This window comes from Cervus canadensis, chromosome 29, assembly GCF_019320065.1.
Source record: "Cervus canadensis isolate Bull #8, Minnesota chromosome 29, ASM1932006v1, whole genome shotgun sequence".
In the NCBI taxonomy this organism is placed as follows: domain Eukaryota; kingdom Metazoa; phylum Chordata; class Mammalia; order Artiodactyla; family Cervidae; genus Cervus; species Cervus canadensis.
This window is the reverse complement of record NC_057414.1, coordinates 25,280,437-25,298,472: the sequence shown is the minus strand read 5'-3', so window position 1 is coordinate 25,298,472 and position 18,036 is coordinate 25,280,437. Positions and strand designations below refer to the sequence as shown.

Genomic DNA, 18,036 nt, shown 5'->3' with positions numbered 1-18,036 from the left:
TCAGGGAAGATTAGTGTGATGTAATATCACTGGGGATGTCTTATCTGCCAGTTGCCATTGGATGCATGAATCTCAGAGTGTTTCCTCTTTCCATCTTTCCAGGCTTCATTTAGCAAGAATCAGTTCAGTTCAGGTCAGTCACTCAGTCTTGTCTGATGCTTTGGGACCCCAGACTGTAACGCTTTTCATTCCTGAGGTGGAAGATCTCAAGACACTGTTAAGTATAACACACTTTGCATCTATAAACACTACATTATACTTCCTTTGACAAAGTACTTTTTTTACCTGCACTCAACGGTTTGTCAAAATATATTTATTATATGGATGGTGCAATAAAGCTCAGAGTAGTCATTGATGTATTTACAATCATATATGTTTTTGATGAAAAACTCTAGAATAAATTTAGGTTTCTGATGTTGTTTCTAATCTCCTTAGTATCCTTTGCTTCTATTTTAGTTCATTAATTTTGTTTAAGTAAACATGGCACAGAAAAAAACTATTCTAACTTGTAAGCTGACTGTGCTTTGTTTCACGGCGGTACATGAATTTCTCTCAGGGTGAGTATTGCTCTTTTATTTTATTGTTCTTTAAGAAGAGTTTGTCAGGGCGTTTTTTTGTTGTAGTTACTTATTGGAAAGATAATACCTCTTGGGCTAGTATACTGGGAGATGATTGGTCAAGTAAGAACGTTCTTTCTTTCACCAAATTAAAAACAAAAAACAAAATAGATTTGGAATGCTTGCAAGTGTTTGCAATTCAGAGAACAAGGCATGGGAGAGAAAGGAACCCAGAAATCTCTCCTGAGGCCAGACATCAGCAAACACATGGCCAATAAATAAGATGTCCCCTGTGCAGCGTGGTTGTGGGGCTTGGGTCCTGCATTTTAATTTGGAAGTTTATTCTGTTCCATCTGGTGAGATAAATATATCCGGTCCATAAAGTTTTTTTTCTAAACTTATAGTGCCCAGTGACCATACAGTAGTAGAATTAGGTGAACAAAGGTGAATAAGCTATGATCAGAACTGGGGGAAAAAAGACACTTTTTCATGACATAAAATGGTGAGTAGTAATTAAAGCTCAAATTAGAAGGAATCTAGAAAATATGATAAAAAACCTATACTTATGAGTCTCCTCCTTTTTCTGGACAGTCTTAGAAATATTATAAAGATCATTGGATTTATCTGGATAGCATAAAAACCGAAACTTTTGATATTAAAAAAAAACTAAACTCACAAATCTCTGTTCCTTTGGTGTAAACTTGGCACAACCAAATCACTCCTGCTTTTGTTGGCTTCTGTATGCTACTTCCTTATTAATTTTAAGGTATAAAACCATAAATCAATCTGCAGTTAGAACTATGATAATTTGAAAGAAACATTTTGTGGATATCTCAAGTTTAATAATGTGTTTTCTGGAATAGGTTATTGTATTTCTTTCTTTTTTTTTTTTTGAGAAAATAGGGAAAATGGTTAGTCTAAAATTCATAAGCCTTAAATGTGACAATTTCAACATTTTTAAAGGTAATTTTAATAATATTTTTTATTTTACTTGTTTTCTATTCTTCTCTCAAGAGTTAGATATTGTGAATTTAGCAATACTGGTATGTTTGCTTGTTTGCATTTTTATATGTTCAGCATTGACGTATGTTTTCTTTCTCCTTGCTGTATCCTTGACTTATGGTTTTAAATGACCACTCATACCACAGCCCCTGACCTCAATACAAATGTATGTGATTTTCACATGCCAAAGTCTATAGGTATACAAAATAGTTGACCTAGTTAGGTATTTTTCTCATTTACATATTATCCCTTTTTATAAACTTGTCTTCCTTATTGATAGAGAAGTGTATCTAAAGAAGTAAATAATAATTAAACTATTTGGGAACTGTTATATGCACTGCAGAAATGCATCCAATCTATTCTGAATTTTACCATTATTTGAGGTGCCAAAAATCTGTTAAAGCTGATCACAAGTCTTTCTTTTGAGAAACTTCAAAATAGAAGTTAAATTTGTCTCATCTTTAGAAAAAGTAAGTGCTCTTTCATATTAGATGTCATTCTGTCAAAGTATTGCAGAAAAAATGACTGAGCAACTAAACAACACAAGTGTTATAGTCAGTAATGGTGGCATAAGGAAAGTAAGATTCACAACAGTCTAACTCAATAGCACCTACTGTTTTCTATGATACGAAACTGATAACTTCAGTTACTGAAATTTTACAGAAAGTGACCCAACAGGTAGAAATTTCAGGTGTTTATTAAAGATATAAAATATAGAAGGGATATCTGTGCTGTGTGCTTAGTCGTGTCCGACTCTTGGAACCCCACAGACTGTAGCCTGCCAGGCTCCTCTGCCCATGGGATTCTCCAGGCAAGAATACTGAAGTGAGTTGCCATTTCCTTTTCCAGGGTCTCCTGCATTGCAAGCAGACTCTTTGCTGACTGAGCTATGAGGGAAGTCCCCCTAGAAGGAACATAGAGTATTGCAAATTATTTCAGAGATATCCTACAGAGAGAACAACTGAAATGAGTTATTTCAACATTTGAAAAAATTTAGATAAAGAAATAAGGAAACTTGAAAGTAGGACCCTTGGAGAAAATACATTCACTCAAGAAATGGACAAAAAAGGGAATGAAGCAATGCAGTAGCTTTCCCTTTGGATGTGAAGATGAGGGAGATGGGAATTTACTTTGATCCACCTGAGGGATGTGCAATCCCTAGAGTAAAGTGAAAATGGTTAAAAGAGTGAGTCCCTAAGGAACTAAAGACAGATCATGAACCATGTATGTAATTTCCTTCTTTTTTTTTTTTTTTAAATATGATCTACTCCCTGGGGAATTGTTGGGGCAAACCCCCAGTCTGTTTTTAACCATGAGCATTACATCATTACACTCATATTAAATCTTCTGTGTCTAATCAAGTTGTGAGTGTGATGATAAAATGCTTTATTTTCCTCTACCTCTTGAGGCGACTGAAAATAACCAGAAATTATGGTAGTTCATAAAGTTTTTGAGGGCATATGTCAATGCTGTCTCATTTTAGAGTCAAAGGAATCAAGCCTCAAGAACCTGACATTACATTTCCAGTACCAACAAGGTGAAGACTAATGATAAGGGAGACAGCCCCAAGGTTTTCTGACCTAAGGAAGGTGAGTTTCTGAATTCATCTTACATGCTGAATTCCATTTATAATACTTATTCTTTGTTCTGAGATGAAAATCCAGGGTCCATTGTTTCTCATTTTGTGTGGTTCTGGAAGCCAAGTGAAACTAGTAGATGAATCTGTTGGAGAGGAGTCAGAGAATGTTCAGAAACACAAGGGGGCTCAAAGGGCATATCAGTCAGGAAGTTTCTTTTAAGTAGTTGCAACTCTCACCCTTCTGCCTTTATACTCTGTGACAGGTGGAGTAACTTAACTTATAGATTCTGGTCCCTTCATTTTGGATTAGAAGGTATGTTTTTGATTTGGACCATGTCACAGCTAATCTGCCTTAGAAGCCAGTGCCAGGTTGCTAGGATCACTGCCTCCAGTTATACTAGTGAGGGAAGAGTTCAAATGAGGAAATGTAGAGATGACAGTAGAACAATTGTATCCTAATCCATCTCTCTTCCCGTTGGATTTTCCAGCAGGAATGCTTGCATATGGTAGGACTGGCTTTCCCTCTGTAGGCTGTTTGTGATGTGCTTTGCTATATTTAACTTGTAACAGCTCTAATACAGGGAAAGTCCACATCACTCTGTATTGTGACAATGGTGAAGTCAGATTCTTTTTTTTTTTCCATTTATTTTTATTAGTTGGAAGCTAATTACTTTACAATATTGTAGTGGTTTTTGCCATACATTGACATGAATCAGCCATGGATTTACATGTGCTCCCCATCCCGATCCCCCCTCCCGCCTCCCTCCCCACCCCATCCCTCTGGGTCTTCCCAGTGCACCAGCCCCGAGCACTTGTCTCATGCATCCAACCTGGGCTGGTGATCTGTTTCACCCTTGATAATATACATGAACAGCATCAAAACATGTATATTATCAAGGGTAAAGTCAGATTCTATGCGACCAGATTGGTATAGTGTCAGATATTCCCAGTGTGTATACTCTTGTGCTATGCTTCCCTGGGACTCAGTGGTAAAGAACACTCCTGCTAATGCAGCAGATGTGGTTTGATCCCAGGGTTGGGAAGAACCTCTGGTAAATGAAATGGCAATCCACTCCAATATTCTTGCTTGGAAAATTCCACGGACAGAGGAACATTGTGGGCTACAGTCCATGGGGTCCCAAAAGAGTTGGACACAACTTAGTGACTAAACAAGAAAAACTGATCTCTTTTATAGGTGAGACACTGTGGAAGAGCTGGGTTGTTCGCTAATGGAACCCTTTTCTCTTCTATCCACAGATTCCCTTAGAGAAGAATGACTCCTGGAAATGACTCTTTCGTGACTGAATTCATTCTGTTGGGATTAACAGAACAACCGGATCTCCAACTCCCTCTGTTCTTCCTGTTTCTAGGAATGTATATGGTCACTGTGCTAGGAAATTTAGGATTGATAATCCTAATTGCACTGAATTCACATCTGCACACCCCCATGTACTTTTTCATTTTTAATTTGTCCTTCATAGATCTCTGTTATTCTTCTGTATTTACACCCAAAATGCTGATTAACTTCTTATCAAAGAAGAATATTATTTCTTATATGGGGTGCATGATCCAGCTCTACTTCTTCTGTTTTTTTGTCATTTCTGAATGCTATGTGTTGACATCAATGGTCTATGATCGCTATGTGGCCATCTGTAACCCACTCTTGTATAATGCTGCCATGTCCCCTAAAGTGTGTTCCAGCCTTATGCTTGCTTCCTACTTGATGGCCTTTTCTGGTGCCATGGCTCACACTGGATGCATGCTGAGACTGACCTTCTGTGATGCAAATACCATCAACCATTATTTTTGTGATGTCCACCCTTTGCTCCAGCTCTCCTGCACAAGTACCTATGTCAATGAGCTTGTAGTTTTCATTGTGGCGGGCATCAACATCATTGTGTCCAGTTTCACAATCTTTGTCTCTTATTGTCTCATCCTCACCAACATCCTCCAAATCAAGTCCACAGAGGGCAGGTCCAAAGCCTTCAGCACCTGCAGTTCCCACATCATTGCTATTTCTCTTTTCTTTGGATCAAGTGCATTTATGTATCTCAAACCATCTTCTGCTGGGTCTATGGATGAGGAAAAAGTCTCTTCTGTCTTTTACACCAATGTGGTTGCTATGATGAACCCCTTAATCTATAGCTTGAGAAACAAAGATGTGAAAACTGCTCTGAGAAAAACGCTGAGTAGCAAATAATTTTGAATAGATAGAGTATCTCTCTGTGCAGTTGGGCACAGGAAAGTTTCTGTGTTTAATCATAGTAACTTTGTTGACAATCTTCTTATTTCTTTTTCACCATGTGAAAGGATATCTGAGTCAACTCACAACTTATTTCCACTTTTTTAGAATCAGTCTCTCTTTTCTTACCACTAACACAATTTCCTTTCCTCACTTCCTCGTATTTATTAATACTCTTCAGAAAAATGTATTTAATCTGTTTTTCTTTATCAGTTTGAAGTTTTTCACCTGTTGAAATAGAAGACTGGTCTACTGATGATCAAACTGGGGAACAATAGGTTGATGTGGTGTCTTTATGGTTGTCTTATTTGCCATCTGCCATTGGAAGCATGAATCAGACAATGTTTTCTCTTCTCTTCCTTCCAGTCTTCCCTGAGAAAGAGTATATTTCATTTAATCCCTGAGATACAAGGTTTCATAATGACTGTTCATTATAAACAATTTTGCTTTTGTTAACAGTGCACATTTTGCTTTCTTAAAAAAGATTTTTCTTACTTTTCCACAGCCAGTCCTGCACATAACAGATTATAAGCATATACTGCCTGGATGCGAAAGTGTGACTCAGAGTGGTTTTTGCTTTATTTACAGTTGCGTATCTTTTAATGAAAACTTCTAGACTAAATTCAGTTTTATGATTTAAAGTCTACTATTCTCGGTATACTTGCTTCTACTTTTTCTCATTATTTTTGTTTCAGTAAATATGGTAAAGAAGAAAATATTCTAATTTGAAATTTGACTGTGCTTTGTCCTTGGGTGGTACATGAATTTTTCTCAGAATGGGTATTTATTTTTAGTTTTTTTAGTTTATGAAAATAATTATTTTGTTCTTGTCATTGTTGGGAAATAGCAGGCCTTATGAACCTGAATACTAGGGAGATGACTGTCTTAAGTAAGGATATTTTTTCTTCCCAAAAATTAAGGAAAAAAAAAAAAAAGGAACATTTGCAGGTATTTGCAGTTTAAGGAAAAGGGCTTGGGAGATTAAAGAGTCCAGAATCCTGGCATGAGGTCAAGGTTCAACAAGCCACATCACCAATAAATAAGTGATTTCTTGTGGTGATTTCTCATGAGGCTTAGGAAATGCCTTTAAATATATTTTATTTTAAACTATTCCATCTAGAACATTAACTATTTAGTCCATAAAGCTTTCATAAGCTAATGATGCAGAGCGACTATATGATAGTAGTATTGTTTGAAATGAAGGTAGAAAAGTGGCTACATGTTAAGAGAAAATTAGAGAACTTTTTTTTTTTTTCTGAAGATAAAATAACTGTTAGTGATTAAAACAAATTAGGGATAAGGAAACTAGGAAATAAATTTTTGAAAATAAAAGCCTTTTTTTATGATTCTCCTCTTTTTTTCTAGAAGACCTAGAAATATGAAGATCACAGGATTTCGATGGGTAGGATGAAAACTTATTTGATAATTAAAAAACTAAATGATTCAACCTCCAACACTGTGTTTAACCTGGGCAAGACTAAATCATTTATCCTTTTGTTGGCTACTTCCTCTTGGATTTTAAAGTATAAATCTTCAAATTGCTGTTAGAGAATGATAGTTTGAAAAATACATTTGGTGACTAACTCAAGTTATGATTTTTCTCAAATAGGACATTGGATTACTTTCCTTTTGAGAAAATATGGGGAAATGAACACTCTAAAATGCTTAAACAACTCTTGTGCAGAGTCACTCAGTTGTGTCCTACTCTTTATGACCCCGTGGACTGTAGCCCACAAGACTCCTTTGCCCATGGAATCTTCCAGGCAAGAATACTGGAGTGGGTTGCCATGGGTTTGTTGTACATGGCCTTTATTATACTAAGATGCACCCCTAGGCCTTGTTTCTGTACTGTAGTGATTATCACTTTCGCTTCACATGACAAAGGTCCCTGGATCAAAATCAGGTAGAAACAGACTTTCAGAAGTCTAAGGGTCTCTGTTAGTCGCTAATTACTATGGGCTTCCCTGGTGGCACAGTGGTAAAGAATCTGCCTGCAATGCAGGGGACCCAATTTCAACCCTTGGGTTGGAAAGATCCCCTGGAGAAGGAAATGACAAACCACTCCAGTATTCTTGCCTGGAGAATCCCATGGACCAAGAAGCCTGGCGGGCTATGGTTCATCGTGACACAAAGAGTTGGACATGACTGAAGTGACTTAGCACACATGCACATATATCCTCTATGCCCAATTTCTGAAGAGTTATTATCATAAATTGGTGCTGAATTTTGTCAAAAGTTTATTGTACATCTGTTGAGATGATCATATTGTTTTTATTCTTCAGTTTGATGTGGTGTATCACATTGATTGATTTGTGACTGTTGAAAAATCCTTGCGTTTCTGGAATTAATCCCACTTGCTCATGGTGTATGATCTTTTTAAAGTATTGTTGGATTCAGATCGCTAGGATTTTGTTGAGGAATTTTGCATCTGTTTTTCATCAATGGTATTGGCCTATAATTTTCTTTTTTGTGCTATCTTTGTCTGGCTTTGGTATCAGGTCCTGGTGGTCTCATAGAATGAGTTTGAAAGTTTTCCTTCCTCTGTAATTTTTTGGGAAGTTTCAGGAGGTTATGTATTAACTCTTCTCTAAGTGTTTGATAGCATACACCTGTGAAGTCATCAGATCCTAGGCTTTTGTTTATTGGGAGTTTTAAAATCACAACTTCAATTTCAGTGCTTGTGATTTGTCTGGTCATATTTCTATTTTTTCCTGGTTCAGTATTGGGAGACTGTGCTTTTCTAAGAATTTGTCCAGTTCTTCGGGTTGTCCATTTTATTGGCACACAGTTGCTCATAGTAATCTCTTCCGATCCTTCATATTTCTATGGAGTCATTTGTAACTTTTTCTTTTTCATTTTTAATTTTATTAATTTGAGTCCCCTCCCTTTTTTCTTGTTAAGTTTGGTGAAAGGTTTATCAATTTTGTTTATCTTTTCAAAGAACCATCTTTTCCTTTCATTGATTTTTGCAATTGTTTTCTTTGTCTACTGCATTTATTTCTGCTCTGATCTTTATGATTTCTTTACTTCTACTCACTTTAGGTTGAGTATTACTTCACACCTGCCGGAATGCTATCATCAAAAAGTCCACTAAGAATAAATTCTGGAGAGGGTGTTGAGAGAAGGGAACCCTCCTACACTGCTGGTGGGAATGTAAATTTATAGGCCACTATGGAGAACAGTATGGTGGTTCTTTAAAAGACTAAAAATAGAGGTACCTTATGACCCTGCAATCCCACCCCAGAGCATATATCTGGAGAAAAACATGATCCGAAAGGATCAACAAGCACCCCAATATTCATTACAGCACTATAGCCAACACAGTAGGCAAGACGTGGAAGCGATCTAAATGTCTATTGACAGAGGGATGGATGAAGAAGTTGTGGTACCTACGCACAGTAGAATATTACTCAGCCATTAAAAAGAATGAAATAGTATGATTTACAGCAACACAGATGGACCTAGAGATTGTCATACTGAGTGAAGTACGTCAAACAGAGAAGGGGAGATATCTTTTGACATCCCTTATATTTGGATTCTAAAAAGTAACAATACAAATGAACTTACTTACAAAACATAAAGAGACTCACAGAGGAAGGATGGGAAGAAACTGTTAGTGAGTTTAGAATGGACATGTACACACTGCTATATTTATTTTTATATTTATTTATTTATTTTAATTGGAAGCTAATTACTTTACAATATTGTAGTGGTTTTTGCCATACATTCACATGAATCAGCCATGGGTGTACATGTGTTCCCCATCCTGAAGCCCCTTCCCACCCCCTTCCCCATCCCATCCCTCAGGGTCATCTCAGTGCACCAGCCCTGAGCACCCCGTCTCATGCATCAAACCTGGACTGACAATCTATTTCACATATGGTAATATACAAGTTTCAATGCTATTCTCTCAAATCATCCCACCTTCGCCATCTCCCACAGAGTCCAAAAGTCTGATCTTTATATCTATGTCTGTTTTACTGTCTCATATATGTGATAAAAAATGGATAACCAACAAGGTTGTATGGTATACCACAGGGAGCTCTACTTAATGTTAAGTGACAGCTTGGATGGGAGAGGAGTTTGGGGATGGATACATGTATGTATATGGCTGAGTCCTTTCACTGTCAACTGAAACTATCACACTATTGTTAATGAGCTATACCCCAATAGATAATAAAAAAGTTTAAATTTTAAAAATAGAATTGTTTTCCTTACCTATTAACATTCCTCCAAAGAACTCAAAGTCTCAGGGCGAGATAAGAGGAGGTAAAAGTATATTGCTAAATAATTACCAATTTGTTCTCCCATAGGACCACAAAGTTTTCTGCAATTAAAAGCATTAGACATACATGTAAATCCATGGCTGATTCATATCAATGTATGACAAAACCCACTGGAAAAAAAAAATAAAAAATAAAAAAATAAAAAAAAAAACATAAAAATAAAAAAAGCATTAGACATATATTGCAAGGATCTTAATCTGATTTTTAAAGTTTTTCTTAATAGCCATCATTTGGGAAATTCCCTAAAGCAATTTTTTGCTTTTAATTATTTCAAGTCTTATCCAAGACTTAAAATTCCCACCAATGGGAGCTGATTACTCAGATTATCTTGAAAACATTTTAAAGTGTTTCCTATACATTACCAGATGATAAAATCCCCGTTCTCTGACAAAGATCTACTCAGAGACAAATAGTGTTCTTCCTTAACAACAGGGAGAGTTATCAGAGATTGATTTTTCACACTGTGGTAGTTTTGATTCAGAAGACTATTATTACTTTCAGGACAGATGACATTTGTAAGAAGGCTCTCTTTTCCCCTTTAGGAAAAAGACCTTTAGACCCAATGTTCTTTTTTCTCATCTATCATCTATTATGTTGTAGACTGTATGGAGAATTTATGAACTAATAAATCTCAGAGGCAATAATTTTTTCCTGTAAGTGGTTCATTGATAGGATAGCTGGTACCATAAGGAGAGTAAACCACAGATTACTGCACATCTCTTCAAATAATGAATGAAATGTTACACAGTGGGATTTGTTAAGACACATTTCTGCATTTTACTTTTCATTCTTTCACTTCTCTGAAATTTCTGGTTAAGGAAGTTTTTAAGGAAATGAAAGGGCACTCAAATATGGCCACTTGCTTCTGAAGAGGACATGAAAACTTAACACTGATCACATGAATCGTGGATTGGCAGTTCCTCTTTCTGCTTCATTATCTTTACTTAGAGTCTTTAGTTTTCATTATCTTTAATTAGGTCTTGGAAGCATCACTATCAGCAAAGTTAGTGGAGGTGATGGAATTCCAGCTGAGCTATTTCAAATCTTAAAAGATGATGCTGTGAAAGAGCTGCACCCAATATGCCATCAAATTTGCAAAACTCAGCAGTGACCGCCGGGCTGGAAAAGGTCAGGTTTCATTCCAATGCCAAAGAATGTTCAAACTACAGCACAATTGCACTCATTTCACATGCTAGCAAAGTAATTCTCAAAGTTCTCCAAGCCAGGCTTCAACAGTACATGAACTGTGAACTTCCAGATGTTCATCTGGATTTAGAAAAGGCAGAGGAACCAGAGATCAAATTGCCAACATCCATTGGATCATTGAAAAAGCAAGAGAGTTCCAGAAAAACATATGCTTTTGCTTTATTGACAATGCCAAAGCCTTTGACTGTGTGGATCAAAACAAACTGTGGAAAATTCTGAAAGAGATGGAAATACTAGACCACCTGACTTGCCTCTTGAGAGATCGGTATGCAGGTCAGGAAGCAACAGATAGAACTGGACATGGAACAACAGACTGTTTTGAAATATGAAAAGGAGTATGTCAAAGCTCTATATTGTCACTCGGCTTATTTAACTTATATGCAGAGTACATCATGCAAAATGCCAGACTGGATGAAGAACATCTGGAATCAAGATTGCCAGGAAAAATATCAATAACCTCAGATATACAGATGACACCACCCTGATGGCAGAAAGCGAAGAAGAACTAAAGAACCTCTTGATGAAAGTGAAAGAGGAAAGTGAAAAAATTGGTTTAAAACTCAACATTCAGCAAATTAAGATCATGGCATCCAGTTCCATCACTTCATGGCAAATAGATGGGGAAACAATGGAAACAGTGAGAGACTTTATTTTCTTGGGGTCCAAAATCACTGCAGATGGTGATTGCAGCCATGAAATTAAAAGACACTTGCTCCTTGGAAGAAAAGCTATGACCAACCTAGATAGCATATTAAAAAACAGAGGCATTAGTTTGCTGACAAAGGTCCGTCTAGTCAAATCTATGGTTTTTCCAGTAGTCATGTATGGATATGAAAGTTGGGCTATAAAGAAAGCTGAGCACTGAATAATTGATGTTTTTGAACTATGGTGTTGGAGCAGACTCTTGAGAGTCCCTTGGACTGCAAGAAGATCAAACCAGTTAATTCTAAAAGAAAGCAGTCCTGAATATTCACTGAAGGACGGATGCTGAAATTCCAATACTTGGCCACCTGATGTGAAGAACTGACTCATTTGAAAAGACCCTGATGCTGGGAAAGATTGAAGGCAGGAGAAGAAGGGGATGGCAGAGGATGAGATGGTTGGATGGCATCCCTGACTCAATGGACACGAGTTTGAGCAAACTCCAGGAGTTGGTGGCAAACAGGGAAGCCTGATGTGCTCCAGTCCCCTGGGGTCACAAAGTGTCGGACATGACTGAGCATCTGAAATGAACTGAAGGGTCTCAGAAACACAGTTTAGTCAGCTTTTAATATATCATAACTTCCACTGGAATCTTTATTGTGTATAATCAGACTTTCTTTGAGATGGAGAGCCAGGACTGGTTCAAGGATTTCCCTGAAGAGAGCCTAGTGTTTCTTATTTAACACCAATATCAAAAGCATTTGTGAAATGTCCTGGGATATTTCTAATCTCTGTTCATATAATTATTAATTTTTCTTTACATTGAATTCTTTTCCAAAATGCTATATCATACCTTCTCTTGCCTAATTTAGTTAGACTAGTAGATTTAAATATTATACAGTATATTAGAATGATTCTATACAAGAGATAGGGAGCTATGAAAAAGTTTCAAAAACCCCAATAATTTCAAATGGCATAACCTTAATTTTGATTCATTAGAAATTCATGGCCTGTTGGTCTTTTCCATCTCTCTTTTTTAGGAGTTGTTATGTAAAAAATAAATAAATCACATAACTGTGGTAGCACAACTTACCAATTTGTGCATGGAGAAACTTTTTTTTTTTTTAGCACATTGGAGACTTTTTTTTGACAGTTTGATGTTTTTCTACTAATCACAGAAGCCTCTTACATTGTAAAGTGATAATCTTCCCCTCATTCCACTAAATATAAGCAATGTGTGTCTACATATGGACTTATATATGTTTATTTCTCATCTACAAGCACATATATATTTCTAAAATAAGTTGAACTTTCCAAAGCAATTGCATTGTCCCAGAAAAGTAAAATTCTTCAATTTTCTTTTTTAGGTTTTTGAGAAAGTTAAAAGTTAGTACAATAGTTAATCTGCACAAAATGCTTCATAAATCAAACTGGTCCTTTCATGGTTTTTCATCAAAGATAACTCTGACTCAATTTCTTATTTAGTTTTAAGCAAGATTTAATCATAATTTTAAGAAGCATATTTTTATTTTATTGCTTGAATTTTCAAATGAGTAATGGAGGCACACTGAAGTACTTGAACTAGGGTGGGATAGAGCAATGGCCATATTTCAGTGTCTATTGCTAAATAAGAGTGAGTTTAACTATGTTTATGGCTAAATAAGAGTGAGTATGTTGGGAAATGCTAAAATAATCATTAGAAGCTGCTAAAAGTTCAATAATACAGTAGCTCAGCTTAAACATCAAAAGCCAGAGTTGTTGTGTGGTGGCTGACAGACATGGGTTGAGGTCACTGTGGTTGTAGAGGTTGTGTTTTGGCATAAGAGAAATGTTGAATACATTCAGAAGGCACTTTGAGAAAAATAACATGATTTTCAGAAATATTTATTGAGTTCCTTCTCTGCACTCTACACTGTCCTTAGATCTAGAAGCCAAACAGTAAACAAAATAGAAGAAATGTTTTTATTTACAGAACTTACAATTTATAGAAGAACACAGGTATTCAGGGGGATAAAGCTCTGATGAGTGTTATGGTGGAGAGTCTAGTTTAATTTTTGTTCAGTTCAGTTCAGTCGCTCAGTCATGTCCGACTCTTTGAGACCCCATGAGTGCAGCACACCAGGCCTCCCTGTCCATCACCAACTCCCGGAGACACCAAAACTCATGTCCATCGAGTCAGTGATGCCATCCAACCATCTCATCCTCTGTCGTCCCCTTCTCCTCCTGCCTTCAATCTTTCCTAACATCAGGGTCTTTTCAAATGAGTCAGCTCTTCACATCAGGTGGCCAAAGTACTGGAGTTTCAGCTTCAGCATCAGTCCTTACAATGAACACTCAGGACTGATCTCCTTTAGCATGGACTGGTTGGATCTCCTTGCAGTCCAAGGGACTCTCAAGAGTCTTCTCCAACACCACAGTTCAAAAGCATCAATTTTTCAGTGCTCAGCTTTCTTCACAGTCCAACTCTCACATCCATACATGACCATTGGAAAAACCATAGCCTTGACTAGACGGACCTTTGTTGACAAAGTAATGTCTCTGCTTTTTAATATGCTGTCTAGGTTGGTCATAACTTTCCTTCCAAAGAGTAAGCGTCTTTTAATTTCATGACTGCAATCACCATCTGCAGTGATTTTGGAGCCCCCAAAAATAAAGTAAGCCACTGTTTCCACTGTTTCCCCATCTATTTCCCATGAGGTGATGGGACCAGATGCCATGATCTTAGTTTTCTGAATGTTGAGCTTTAAGCCAAATTTTCACTCTCCTCTTTCATTTTCATCAAGAGGCTCTTTAGTACTTTTTCACTTTCTGCCATAAGGGTGGTGTCATCCGCATATTTAAAGTTATTGATATTTCTCCCAGCAATCCTGATTCCAGTTTGTGCTTCCTTCAGCCCAGCGTTTCTCATGATGTACTCTGCATAGAAGTTAAATAAGCAGGGTGACAATATACAGCCTTGATGTACTCCTTTTCCTATTTGGAACCGGTCTGTTGTTCCATGTCCAGTTCTAACTGCTGCTTCCTGACCTGCATACAGGTTTCTCATAGAGGTAGGTCAGGTGGTCTGGTATTCCCATCTCTTTCAGAATTTTCCACAGTTTATTGTGATCCACACAGTCAAAGGCTTTGGCATAGTCAGTAAAGCAGAAATAGATGTTTTTCTGGAACTCTCTTGCTTTTTCAATGATCCAGCGCATGTTGACAATTTGATCTCTGGTTCCTCTGCCCTTAATTTATGAGAACATAAAATATGACAAGTGATATTTATTGACTACTTACCATATGAAAGGCACTTTCTCAACCAGTTTACTTAGGATATTTTTCATTTAATTAACACAGTAGCCCAAAGAAAGAGATGCTAATTTTCCACCCCTATTTTCCCACCCCTATTTTCCCACATTGAACAGAAAAATTAAGTAACTTGTCCATAGAATTATAGTTTGTAAGTAGGAAATTAATATTCACAATACTCTCTCAATCCATAGCTCCTACTCTTTTCTATGACAGGAATAAGTTGATAACCTCGGTTACTGGAATGTTACAGAAAATGGCCCAGCAGGAGAATCAAGTAGAAATTTCAAATAAGTTTTTTAAAAGTATAAACTACAGAAGGAACATCTTGTTTAGTCACTAAATCTGTCCAACTCTTTGCAACACCATGGACTCTACCCATCAGCTCCTCTGTCCTTGGAATTTCCAGGCAAAAATACTGAAGTGATTTGCCATTCCTTCTCCAGGGTATCTTCCTGACCAAGGGATCGAATCTGTATCTCTTGCATTGGTAGGCGAATTCTTTACCCTGAGCCACTGGGAAAGTCCCATAGAAGGAATATACCACATTGCAATTTTTTGTAGAGATATTTAAGAGAGAGAAGAACTGAAATGAGCTACTGCAACTCTTGAAAAATTGCCAATAAAGAAACAAGGAAACCTAGAAACAGGAACCTTACAGAAAGCATGTTCATTTGGGAAATGGGAATAAAAAGGGAATAAAACAATGTAGTAGCTTTCCCTTCAGAGGTAGATGTAATGAAGAGATGGGAATTTACTTTGGATCTACACTGAGGGATGTATAATACCTAAATGAAAAGGAGTGAAAGATAGAGTTCCTAAGGAACTAAAGACTGATCACAATAAAGATATGTAATTTCCTTATTCCCTTTTATACAAATCTATACCCTGGGGAAAAGAGTCAGCAAGCATCTAGCCTGTTTTTAACCAAGTGCATTACATCAGGACTCTCATACTAAATTCCCTGTGTCTAATCAAGTAGCAAGTATGATGATAAAAGGCTTTATATTCTCTGCTGCTTGAAAGGACTGAAATAATTATGAGAAATTATAATAGTTCAGAAAGGCTTCTCAGACATATGTCTTCTCTCAGAATCAAAGAACTCAAGGCTCAGAAACCTGAAATTGCATTTCCAATCCCAACTGGGTAAAAACCAAGGATAAGGGAGCCAGCCCTGAGGTTTTCTGAATTAAGGAGGGTGAGTTTCTGAATTTAATTTATAAACTTATTCCCTGTTTAGAGATGAAAGTATAGGGACCGAATACATGCCCATTCGTTCTCATTTTGTGCAGATCTGAGACTTAGGTGAAACTAGCAGAGAAATCTGTTAGAAGGTCATCACAGAATGTTTACGACATTAGGTGGCTCTGCCCTGATCTATCCTTCTTGTCCTTTGTTTTTCCAGCAGTTATATTTGCATATAACAGCACTGGCCTTAACTCTGATGTTTGTGATTTCCTTTGCTATGTTTAGCTTATACAAGTCCACATCACTCTGTATCCTGATAAAGGTAAAGGCAGATTCTGTGGGACTTGGTAGGACTAGTCTCTGACATTCCCAGTGTTTACCCTCCCTTGAAGATGAGACCCTGTGGCAAGGGCTGGGTTGTTCTCTAATGGAACCCTTTCTCCTGTGTCCACAGATTCCCTTAGAGAAGAATGACTCCTGGAAATGACTCTTTTGTGACCGAATTCATTCTCTTGGGATTAACAGACCAACCAGATCTCCAACTCCCCCTGTTCATCTTCTTTCTAGGAATGTACATGGTGACTGTGATGGGAAATTTGGGATTGCTGAATCTAATTGTTCTAAATTCACATCTACACTCCCCCATGTATTTTTTCCTGTTTAACTTGCCCTTCATAGATCTCTGTTATTCTTCTGTGTTTACACCCAAAATGCTAATTAACTTCACATCAAAGAAGAATATTATCTCTTATATGGGGTGCATGATCCAGCTCTACTTCTTCTGTTTTTTTGTCATTTCTGAGTGCTATGTGCTGACATCAATGGCCTATGACCGCTATGTGGTCATCTGTAACCCACTCTTGTATAATGCTGCCATGTCCCCTAAAGTGTGTTCCAGCCTTATGCTTGCTTCCTACTTGATGGCATTTTCTGGTGCCATGGCTCACACTGGATGCATGCTGAGACTGACCTTCTGTGATGCAAAGACCATCAACCATTATTTCTGTGACATCCTCCCTCTGCTCCAGCTCTCCTGCACAAGTACCTACATCAATGAGCTTGTAGTTTTCATTGTGGGAGGCATCAACATCATTGTGCCCAGTCTCACCATATTTGTCTCTTATGGCTTCATCCTCTCTAGTATCCTCCACATCAAGTCCACAGAGGGCAGGTCCAAAGCCTTCAGCACCTGCAGTTCCCACATCATTGCTATTTCTCTTTTCTTTGGATCATGTGCATTTATGTATCTCAAACCATCTTCTGTTGGGTCTCTGGATGAGAGAAAAATTTCCTCTGTCTTTTATACCAATGTGGTTTCTATGATGAACCCCTTAATCTATAGCTTGAGAAATAAAGATGTGAAATTTGCTGTGAGAAAAACTCTGAGTTGTAGACAGCTTTGATTAGAAACACTGTCTCTCTTTGTAGTTAATCACAAGGTAGGAAGGTTCTGGTTTTAATAATAACAATTTTATTGACAATCCTCTTATCTTATTTCTTTCTCACCATGTTGAAGGACATTTGAATGTTCTTTTAATTTGTTTCTGCTCTTTGTAGAGTAGATCTTCCATCCTTCCTCACTATTTGCACAATTTCCTTTCCTCATGGTCTCTTACTATCACTTTTATGAAAAAAAGAAAAAAAATTTTCTTTTAATCTCTTGGTGTTTTTCTTTAGCATTTGAACTTTTTTCCCCTCTGGAAATAGGGGACTGGTTTACAAATGATGAAATCAGGGAAAATGAAGGTGGCATATTGTCATTAAAAGTGAAAGCTAAAGTCACTCAGTTATGTCCAACTCTTTGTGACCCCATGGATTTTCCATACAGTCCATGGAATTCTCCAGGCCAGGATAGTAGAGTGGGTAGACTTTCTCTTCTCCAGGGGATCTTCCCAACCCAGGGATCAGACCCAGGTCTCCTGCATTGCAGGTGGATTCTTTACCAGCTGAGCTACATAGTGTCATTAGGGTTCTCTTATCTGCCACTACCCATTGGAAGCAGGAATCAGACAATATTTTCTTTTTCCATGTTTCCAGTCTTCC

General features: G+C 37.3%; 2 protein-coding genes across 2 annotated transcripts; both read left to right on the top strand.

Annotated features, from left to right (window-relative positions):
• The first annotated feature begins 4,411 nt into the window (after nt 1-4,411).
• On the top strand, nt 4,412-5,338 carry LOC122430920 (olfactory receptor 8B3-like). Its single transcript, XM_043451873.1, has one exon. It carries the CDS (start codon nt 4,412-4,414, stop codon nt 5,336-5,338), a length of 927 nt encoding a protein of 308 aa, XP_043307808.1.
• An 8,339-nt stretch (nt 5,339-13,677) lies between these two features.
• LOC122430931 (olfactory receptor 8B3-like) lies at nt 13,678-17,396 on the top strand. The gene is made up of 2 exons (XM_043451887.1): nt 13,678-13,688; nt 16,460-17,396. Exons 1-2 carry the CDS (start codon nt 13,678-13,680, stop codon nt 17,394-17,396), a joined length of 948 nt encoding a protein of 315 aa, XP_043307822.1.
• Nucleotides 17,397-18,036: the final 640 nt, after the last annotated feature.